Here is a 10,605-nt window from a genome sequence, read left to right as displayed (position 1 = left end):
ATTATGTAATAAAGGAAGGGGCAAATATATAATAAGTGAGGAGCCCTTATTCTATAAAAGGACTCCTTAACCTCACAATTGGAGGAGGCCAATTCTTAGGCCTGAGATCCTCACACTCTCTCCCTTGCAATCCTCTCAGAAATACAATATCAGTGTGGACGTAGCCCAAACATTGGGGTGAACCACGATACATCTTGTGTTATTTACATTTCTTGCAGATTCACAATCGGATTTACGTTGTTCCAAGACCTCCGGTTTTTTGCATCAACATAAATAGTTAAAGGTTAAAACATAGATTGTTTCTAGAATCTAAGTTACTGTTTTTGGAATTTAAGTCATTGTTTCTGGATTTTGATTCTTTTCTTTCCAAATACAGTGTTTGTTTGTGGACAGACAAAACAAACACTGTATTTGATTTTTTTTTCCAGAAACAGTGTTATGTTTTGGGTTCTTTAGAAACAGTTTTATGTTTGGGTTTTTTTTTGTTTCCAGACACTTTTTCGCCGGTTTCTGCCATTAAACTTCTTTGAACTTGTTTCGGCGGCTTTATTCCGATGAATGCTTCATTTTTCAACTTTGATTTGGTTGTTTTTAAAATGGGGGGGATTTGATTTGAAAAGAAGACAAAGAGTTATTATGACGGTTTCGTGCTAGGTTGAGGTTGGTGAAGAGTTAGAACAATATCAAATCATTTTGGGGTATTTACGGAAGTGTAGATTTGTAGCGAGTTGGGCTTGTAAGTTTGATTCGTGGACAATAGTTTTGGTTGATTTTTTATTAAACTTTAAGCCCTTTTAGTTAAATAACATTTTGGGGTGATTTTTGGTTAAATATTTGTTGGCCCAAGCCCTTTTCATTAAAGCTCCCAACAAAATATGCACTTATTAAGATAAATTGTTCACACACACACACTTTGCTAGTGTTAATTATCACAATTGATCCAAAATTTGTCTTGGAAAAGGAGAGGGTGAAAGCGTAGAAAGACAAGTAATTTGCATGTGGTGGCCTCCAAGTAACGAGAATGACTTATATGCAGTGATTTAAATATCGATATCTAAATTTGTGTAAATATCGATGAATATAATGTTATTGGTTGCATTTAAGGAGTCGAATATATTGTTATTGGTTGCATTTAATGAGTCGAATATATTGTTATTGGTTGCATTTGTGTAAATATCGATGAATATATTGTTATTTGTGTAAATATCGATGAATTTATATGCAGTGATTTAATTATGAGTCGAATCACAATCTCATGCCTCATGTTTTAAACATTTCAATGTCATACCTCAATTTATGAATTTGTTGTAATGTCAGATCTCCGTTAAGTTTTCTGTTAACTTAGATGTTAAATGATGATGTGATAGAAGTGGGACCCACTACTTTCCCAATTCAAAAAAAAAACTTAATTAATTATTAATAATTTTTTTATTTAACATTTAAAATTAATTAAAAAACAAATCTTCCTGAAATCGGAACCTAAACTCCCACGAAATGAATCAACCTCCCGGGAAAATCGAATCGTCAGTGATTGTGAAGCTTTCGGGCAATTTGATCAAATCTTCGTGCACCCGGAGCTGATGAACGACTGCTCAATTAAACCCAGCATCGTCCTTGTTCCTTAATCGCTTCCACAAAACCTTCGCAGCTCTGTGTTCGATCGAGTCCCAATCCCATGTGGGAATCATGAAGTGGACCAGCAATCAAATTTAACCTTAAATTAAATTCTCCAACTTAAAACCCTAAATTAAATCCTACAAATTGAACTAGCGGAAACAGAATTAGAGAGAAGAAGGAAGATGAACTTCAAGAGATCACTGACTTTTGAAAAAGAAAAATCAAGCCCTCAAATTCCATTTCAATTTTGACGAAACAAATCGAAAAAGAAAGATGAAAACCCTAAGAAAATTATAGAGAAAACTGATGAGTTTAAGCTTCAGAACGTGAATTGATTCAATTGAAGATGACAATTAGAAAGGAAAGAAAAAAAATAATACATTTTTGAGGGCTTGACTTTGACGATGGTTTCGATTCCATCGGAAGAAGGCTATCGGTCTGTCTAGTTGCAGCGACGAGGGAGAGGGAGAAGGGTAGTGGAGCCGGAACCGGAAAATTTCTCGTGAGCGTGAGGCTTTTTTAAAATTAAATTTAATAGTTAAATTAAAATTTTATTAATTTTTTATTTGAATTGGGGAAGGAGTGCGTCCCACTCCTGCCACATCATCATTTAACAGTTAAATTGACAAAAAACTTAATGGATGTCTATCATTGCAACGAATTCATAAATTGAGATATGCCATTGTAATGTTTAAAACTGAGGTATGAGATTGTGGTTTGACTCATAGCTGAAGTAGTTTTGCATAATTTACCCTATCGATATGTCGGAAATATCGATAAAATCTGTCGATTTTAGTCGAAGTTTAAGAGTTTCTCCAACATAGAGTGAAGTTTAGATTTCACTTCTCATTTCCATATCTTTCTCTAATTTTATCGAAGAAATTTCAAACACTACTTATATGATATGAGTACTGCTTTAATGTCGTTCTTACCAAAAATGTAAAAGTATATATAAGTTTTCTAAAATATTCCTTTAAATATTATTACATTATTAACATGAGACTTACTGCAACGAAATACCATTTTTTAAAAATATTTTTACATTATTAACCCGAGACGTTATCCTAGCAATATATCTATTTCAAACACATTTCATTTTTCTCCTATCATGCTTATTTCCTAAGCTAAGAACACAATTACTGAATAACATGCATGCATACTAAAAATCCAGTACCACGTAAATGAATTTATGTGACATTCGGATGGGACGTGATTAATTAGTCCTACAAGTGACCACTGCTAAATATTAAATCATAGCGAATTATTACTTAGATTTGTACTCTCTTTTCCTTTGCATGTGGGTTTTTTTTTAATGAGTGTGATATGCACACACCCTATTTTACTTCTCACGCACCCTTTTAATTTTCGGCTGTCAGATCGAATGAATTAAATAAGATCAACGGACAGAATTAATAAGGGGTGTGTGAGAAGTAATTTGGGATGTGTAGATAGCACATCCCTTTTTGAATTAGAGAATGAAATCCAAACGGCACCGTAGGGCCTGCCGACACATGGGCTGTTTCTACCGTTGAACAAACGAAACACTGTCATATAATTTGCTAAGCAAAAATTTGATATGACAAACAAAATTAATTTGCGGGTGATTGTTTCTGTCACGTAACATTACATGGGTTTGAAAACAACACAACCCAGTAAAAAGATAATTGTTTTAATTCATACCATTGTTTAGTTAGAAGTTTCAAACATTGTTATGTAGATTTATCAGGGGTGGATGGATTTAGGGACCAAGGTTGTCTCATGACCATCTTAGAGTCCAGAAAATATACATGAGAAGATCTTTTAAGAACAGTCCATTGGTACATGTCATTTTTGTACCACCAAGTGTTTGATATAATACCTGCTAGACATATCTTGACAGATTGTGTCAACAGTAGTCGACAAATTCTTTCTATATCACTTATTAGATTGCTTTGGTATATGTCGATATATGTTGACATGTATAGAAATTAATTTGGCTGACAACAACAAACCCATCAATGTTCGACGAAATGCTTGTGAATAACCTTTTTTTTGCACGCTGTGTGCTCTGATTCTATCTAACAGCTTGTATTTGACATGAGGGCCGCGAACAACTCTAAAAGATATTGCTTTCTATCTGTATATAATATGGTCTTGAAGCCTGCTTCCCCAACCTGCAATTGGCACGACTACTGAGTCGTATGCCGCATCAACCATGATCCACCGGCTCTCTTAAATTCCCTCACCTGCCTATCCAACCTCTGCTCAGTCAACCCCATCCACTCTTTGCCTTAAATAGTCTCCTCCTCCACTCTCATATTTATTTGTTAGTCGCACACAATTTAGTAGGTCTTCGTCATTAAGCACTTTGTTTGGTAAATGGCTTCTGGGAAGCTGCTTTTTTTGCTAGTCTTATTGTGTGCCTGCTCCAAAAGCAGAATCCCTTTTGCTAGCTGCAGCATCACAAATGATATACCGTCAGAGTGCTTGAAAGTGCCTGCATCCGAATTTGCAGGCTCCTTGAGGGACACCATTGGTGCTGTGCAGCAAGTGGCCTCCATACTCTCTCAGTTTGCAAATGCTTTCGGCGATTTTCGCCTTTCCAACGCCATTTCCGACTGCCTCGATTTGCTTGACTTCTCTGCTGATGAGCTGAACTGGTCTCTCTCTGCTTCCCAGAACCCGGAAGGTAACTACTACTTAACAGAAAAAATTCCCTCTTAAATAAAAAATAAAAATATCCCCCTTAATCCCTTAAATTAAGTGCCTAAGTCTGTTATTAATTTCGGATCTTTTTGTTTTTCCTTAGCCGTTGACATGTTTTGGGTAGTTTAGATTCTGGTTCATGAAGTCAAGGGGTGGATTGAAATCTAAGCTAAATAAAAAATAAAAATATTTCCTCTGCAATTTCCAACAAGCTTGGCATGCAAGACACACATTCACTGACACTAATTTGGCACTCGTCGTTTAGCCATTTGCACTTCAAACTGAATAGATTATGATTTTAGTTGTATCCACAGCCTTAATCAATATTGGCATGTTGACTAGAGCATAGTACTTAATCAATATTGGCATGTTGACTAGAGCATAGTACTTTCTCTCCACACTCGAAGTTCAAAGCTCTCTCTCAAATCTCAATAACTTAGATTAGCTTGGCACTCGTCGTTTAGCCATCTGCACTTCAAACTGAATAGATTATGATTTTAGTTTCATCCACGGCCTTAATCACATATTGGCATATTAACTAGAGCATCGTACTTTCTCTCCACACTCAAAGTTCGAACCTCTCTCCCGATAATTTAGATTAGATTGATTAGATTATTAAAAAAGGTCGTACCCAGTGCACAAGGCTCCCGCTTTACGCAGGGTCTGAAAGAGGTGAATGTCGGCTAGCCTTACCCCCATTTATGGAGAGGCTGCTCCCAAAGATTGATTAGAATATTGCTGAATTAAAAAAATCAGTAGCCTTTGATCATAGAGTTACTTTATGACTCATTCCAATAGACATAAAATTGGGCTGCAGATTGGCAATTTGTAATCCAATTTCATTTTATATGATTGAATTTTCAGCTGCATTATGTCAACCAATTTACAAAAAGCCACAAATTTGTACTTTTTTTAGGCAAGGACAACAGCACAGGGAAACTAAGTTCTGATCTGAGGACATGGTTGAGCGCTGCACTGGTTAACCAGGACACATGCAGTGATGGGTTCGAAGGCACCAACAGCATTGTCAAAGGGTTGGTCTCAACTGGCCTCAACCAAGTTACCTCTTTAGTCCAAGGCCTCCTCACCCAAGTGCACCCTAATACCGATCACCACGGGCCTAATGGAGAAATCCCTTCGTGGGTTAAAACCGAAGATCGAAAACTTCTACAAGCCGGTGGTGTCAATGTGGATGCAGTTGTAGCCCAAGATGGTACCGGGAATTTCACAAATGTCATGGATGCCGTGTTAGCAGCGCCGGATGAAAGCATGACCCGCTATGTCATATACATCAAGAAAGGCACATACAAAGAGAACGTGGAGATCAAGAAGAAGAAATGGAACCTAATGATGATTGGAGATGGTATGGATGCTACTATAATCTCTGGAAATCGAAATTTTGTCGATGGTTGGACCACATTTCGATCCGCAACATTTGGTAAGCATCTGTTCAATAATTTTCTCTACGCTGCTCGTTTCTTTTTACTTGCAAATCACAACCTAACACATGAAAATACCTACACAAGTAAAAGTGTTATTTGTATGTAAAGTGCGTAGGTATTTTTTTTTTCCAGATTTTTCACCCTTAACTTTTTTCTTTTACGTAAAGTATCTTAGATTTATTTATTTATTTATTATTATTATTATTATTTTTTGCTTTATCCTATCAACTTTGGATTTGGGGGCCATGGAGAACAAGATTTGGTATCCTATTCTAAGACTACTGGAATCTTAAATGAGATCCCAACCAATTCAATACTGTTCACCTTAATAAAATGGTAGGTGGGAGGTATGAGAGGAAAGTACATGGTCCCAATACATGTTAGCATACTTAATTTCTTGACCTCACCTAGCAGAGCATCACCTTGAATGGTCTTACATCAAGACCATTATAATTCATTATTTTGCTATCATATTTTGTGTGTGGTTGAATGCAAGTCTTTCTTTAATAATATCGCCACGGCAAATAGGTTATATACAACCGATGCATCTCTGCTGGTAATGTTGATGTTATAATTGTTAAGCTTATGTGATTCAATTCTACAGTTTTACAATTGTGTTATGTGTCTCACTTACCTTTTATATTTAAGTCTGGCATGACTTAAGTGATAGATGACGCAACTGACGAACTACAAAATTTAAAAATTGAATTGAACGGCAAAAGTGTAACATGAGCATAAGTTTAGGACCATTGTTGTGATTTACTCCTTTTGTTATTAGGAATTTGTATTCAACCATTCATGTTATGAAAACTGATCTTGTTTTCATGGAACTATGTATTCAGCTGTGAGTGGTAGAGGGTTCATAGCAAGAGACCTAACGTTCGAGAACACGGCAGGGCCAGAGAAGCACCAGGCAGTTGCCCTAAGATCGGATTCCGACCTATCGGTGTTCTACAGATGCCAAATAAGAGGCTACCAAGACACACTCTACGCACACACAATGCGCCAGTTTTACAGAGATTGCAAAATAAGTGGCACAGTTGACTTCATTTTTGGTGATGCAACTGTTGTGTTCCAAAACTGCCAGATCCTAGCCAAAAAAGGCCTACCAAATCAGAAGAACAGCGTCACGGCCCAAGGCCGGAAGGACCCGAATGAGCCGACCGGAATCTCAATCCAGTTCTGCAACATAACTGCAGATGCAGACTTGTTACCCCTTGTCAACTCAACTTCTACTTACCTTGGTAGGCCTTGGAAGCTGTATTCAAGAACTGTAATAATGCAGTCCTTCTTGAGCAGTGCCATAAGGCCTGAGGGGTGGCTCGAGTGGAATGCGGATTTTGCTTTGAGCACATTGTCATATGGGGAGTACATGAATTATGGGCCTGGAGCGGGGCTCGAAAGCCGGGTCAAATGGCCCGGCTACCGAGTGTTTAATGAGTCTACTCAAGTCCAGAACTATACTGTAGCCCAATTTATTGAAGGAGACCTGTGGTTGCCCCCTACTGGTGTCAAATATACAGCAGGACTTGGGGCTTGAGGATTCAAGCAGTTCTGTGTAATTTCAATCTTGTACCTAATTATATCTTCTTCGATCAATTTTGTTTTTTTTGTTAAGAAAATTTAGAACAGCAATAAGTAATTTAAGAGTTGGTTTGGTATTGTTGTGTTTTGAAAAAAAAAATTGTTTTTGATATGCTCTGAGAATAAGCTTATTTTTGCTGCTTCACGTTTTCAGTTTTTTTTTTCATTCAAAACTATGAAAATAAGCTGTTTTTAAGTGTTTACCAAACACTTTTTTAAGCTTAGATTTTTTTATACCATTTTTTATAAAAGCACCTCAGTACCAAATCAGTACTAAGTACCATAAACGAACCAGTAATCTACTCTTAACAGTCAAAGTGAACCCTTTCATTCCGAGTTCTTTTGAGTCAGAACTCGTAATGAATCCAATCTCCCCAAGTAGGGTTTGAACCTACGACCAGTCAGTTTTCTACCGTACAATTAAAATACTGAAATAGGTTTTGGGTACCAGCTTGGGCATTCTGCAAAACAAGGAATGGAAAAAGCAGAACAAGAAAAAAGTCATGCGTTTAAGTTTGTTATGGCGAGAAATTTGCCTACACTACACCTCAGATGCCACGTCGATGATATTCTAATTTTTTCATGTGTTATTATATATTTTAACTTTTTACATAATAGTGTGCGATGGACTCGAAATACCACTACCGTAATGTTTTAATTGAATTGAGCAACTTGAAAATTCTCCCTTGAGTGGCATTTTTTTTGTATCAAAAAATTAGCAATTGTAATTAGATTAATGTTATTCACACACTTATTTTTACTTATGACACATTCTTCTTAATTTTCAATCGTCAGATTAAATAAATTTAAAACAAAATCAACAATAAAAAATTAACAAAAATATATGATGGTAAAAATAGACGTATGAACAACCCTATCTTTGTAATTATTGGCAATGCTCATAAGTTATGCAAGTGGGATAAACAATGTGACAGAGGTCCCATATGCAGATTAAGAAGACTAAAAACAAAATTGATAAAAACGAATCTGGGCATGTGAGATATTGGTAGACATTAGGACAGAAATAAGGCACACATATTTTTCTCTGTCTCCCGTGATTTTTCACCAGACAAAAGGTCAAGTTGCAAATTGGTTGGCATGCAAATGCAAATTCCTTCAACTTGTGTTGCCTTATGAGTGTGTTTTGTTTTCACTCACGGAAGTTCCATTTTTACATAAACATGGCCCGGTTACGGAAAGCACATGATCCATTCTTCAATAGGGTAATACTGATATACGAATGTTGCGTCAATATTATTTATTGTGAATAAATCATATTGACATATTATTGATGAACTGACGATATTAATAATAATAATAATAATAATAGATGTCTTGCACAAAAAAATTGTATAAAAACATGAAATCAAGCATCAATACGTGCAAAAGATAGGTGTAGTCAATATGAGAATGTTTTGTTGGATGTGTGGATACACGAGAAATGATATGATTAAGAATGAAGATATACGAGGTAAAGTCAGCGCGGCCACAATTGAAGATTAAGATAATAAATAATCGATTAAGGTGATTTGAACATGTGAACCGAAAACTTACAAATACTCTGGTTAAAAAATACGATAATGAGACAGAGACTCAAGATAAAAAAAATAGACCTATGAAGACATTGAAAAAGACATAAAAAAATAAGACATTTAGTACGTAAAACTAAATAAAAACTTGGCACAAAACCGAGTGTACTCCTGCTTTAAAATTCATTCCAATGAGATAAAATTTTGTTGTCGGTTGTTGTTGAAAGCAGAAGCAGCAGTCTACTCAGAAACTTCCAAAAGATGACGACTCCATTGTCCACTCACAAGGCCAAGGCATCAAATGGCCCATGTCCATATTTTCTCCAAGTCTACAAAGCCAGAGAATATCTTGCAGAATGGGGAGGTCCTTCCTCCTCCCATCCCTCTCAAAAACCACATACCATGAAATACCAACCAAAACAGAGATATTAAATTAAAAAAAAAATCAATAGGCAAAACAACAAAACTTGAAATTAATAATAAATTGTAGAGATAAATAGATTTTCTGAATGCAGTCCCCATTTCCTTAATCTGTTTTGGAACTTTCCAATAGGACAACAAACCAAAATGCACAGTATATTTTCCGTGAAACATGAATCAAACAAAACAAAAAAAGAGTTGAAGAGTTCGGAATCTACTTTGTAATCGATTGTATATTTTATGTATTTGTTTCTTTGATCATGTAACAAATAATACTTCTATATGGTACTTGTATGTGTATGTTTATTTAGCATTGTCATTGTCGTCTAGTTATCATTATTATTTTTTTTTAACATAGGACCTTATCAGAATCCGTGTTGTACATAAGCTAAGAAATATCCATATATGTTCCCAAAGATATATTAACAGGTCACACCGACAAGTTGTGCACTTTTATGTTCTTAGATATACACTAGCCTTCGTGCACATGCTCACGCGCGTACAGAAGATATTTTTTTAATTATGATATGATACGCGCGATTTACATGCTTTAAATGTATTTATATACATAAATTGACAAAAGGAAAGTTAATATTTGAAGTAAATGAATAATTTTAAATTATGCTAGAAGAAAGCCCTCATAAACCAATTAAAGCAGCGAAATTCACATATTAAAATCGATTTTGATAGAATTTACATTAAGAATAAAGAAAATAATATTTAATAAACAATTGATTGAATCACATTATTGGTAGCCATTGTGAGGCTAAGCCCACCCATCTCCCCCTTAGTGTAGATAACATTGTTTGTTAAAAAAAATCATTTGATAACTAATTGAATCACATTATTATGCGTGTGCGAGAGACTTTTTTGTAACTGACACTACACACCTATGAAGTGTTTAAAAATTAAGAAATAATATTTAATAAACAACCGCGTGCAAAAGACATTTTTAATCATAGCGTGCTACGCGCGACTTAGACATTTTAAATATATTTATATTCGTGAATTGCTTCTCAACATTTTTTTATTGCGTTATTTTTTTTTTATCACCGATGCTATATACCTCTTAAAATATTTTGAACACAATATTCATGATTTTTCTTATTTTTTCTTATATTTTTCTATCCCATCACCTGTGCACCATCAACTTTGTCATTTGTTTATTATTTTCTCTTTTCCTTTTCATTTTTTTATTCTTTTCTCTTCCCATTTATATTAAATTTTATGACGATCAAACTACCAACTTATACTTGCATAATTTGATATATTATTTTAAGTAGGTTTTGAATTTTTTTGACTGGGCGGCAGTTTGGTCCAAATATTTT

General features: G+C 35.2%; 1 protein-coding gene across 1 annotated transcript; it reads left to right on the top strand.

Moving 5' to 3' along the window:
- The first annotated feature begins 3,711 nt into the window (after nt 1–3,711).
- On the top strand, nt 3,712–7,405 carry LOC126604019 (pectinesterase/pectinesterase inhibitor PPE8B-like). Its single transcript, XM_050271068.1, has 3 exons — nt 3,712–4,285; nt 5,219–5,740; nt 6,587–7,405. The coding sequence occupies exons 1-3, from the start codon at nt 3,976–3,978 to the stop codon at nt 7,282–7,284; spliced, it is 1,530 nt and encodes a 509-aa protein (XP_050127025.1). The 5' UTR covers nt 3,712–3,975; the 3' UTR covers nt 7,285–7,405.
- The last annotated feature ends 3,200 nt before the right edge of the window (nt 7,406–10,605 follow it).

The sequence above is a fragment of the Malus sylvestris genome, chromosome 15 (assembly GCF_916048215.2).
Source record: "Malus sylvestris chromosome 15, drMalSylv7.2, whole genome shotgun sequence".
Lineage (NCBI taxonomy): Eukaryota > Viridiplantae > Streptophyta > Magnoliopsida > Rosales > Rosaceae > Malus > Malus sylvestris.
Note: the sequence above shows the minus strand (reverse complement) of the source record. Positions and strands in the feature narration are given on the sequence as shown.

Bases quoted from the DNA above. Each gene is read 5' to 3' on its own strand.
- LOC126604019 (XM_050271068.1), top strand. From the start codon at position 3,976: ATGGCTTCTGGGAAGCTGCTTTTTTTGCTAGTCTTATTGTGTGCCTGC. The intron at 4,286-5,218 runs GTAACTACTACT...TACTTTTTTTAG, and splicing joins TGCTTCCCAGAACCCGGAAG to GCAAGGACAACAGCACAGGG. The intron at 5,741-6,586 runs GTAAGCATCTGT...CTATGTATTCAG, and splicing joins ATTTCGATCCGCAACATTTG to CTGTGAGTGGTAGAGGGTTC.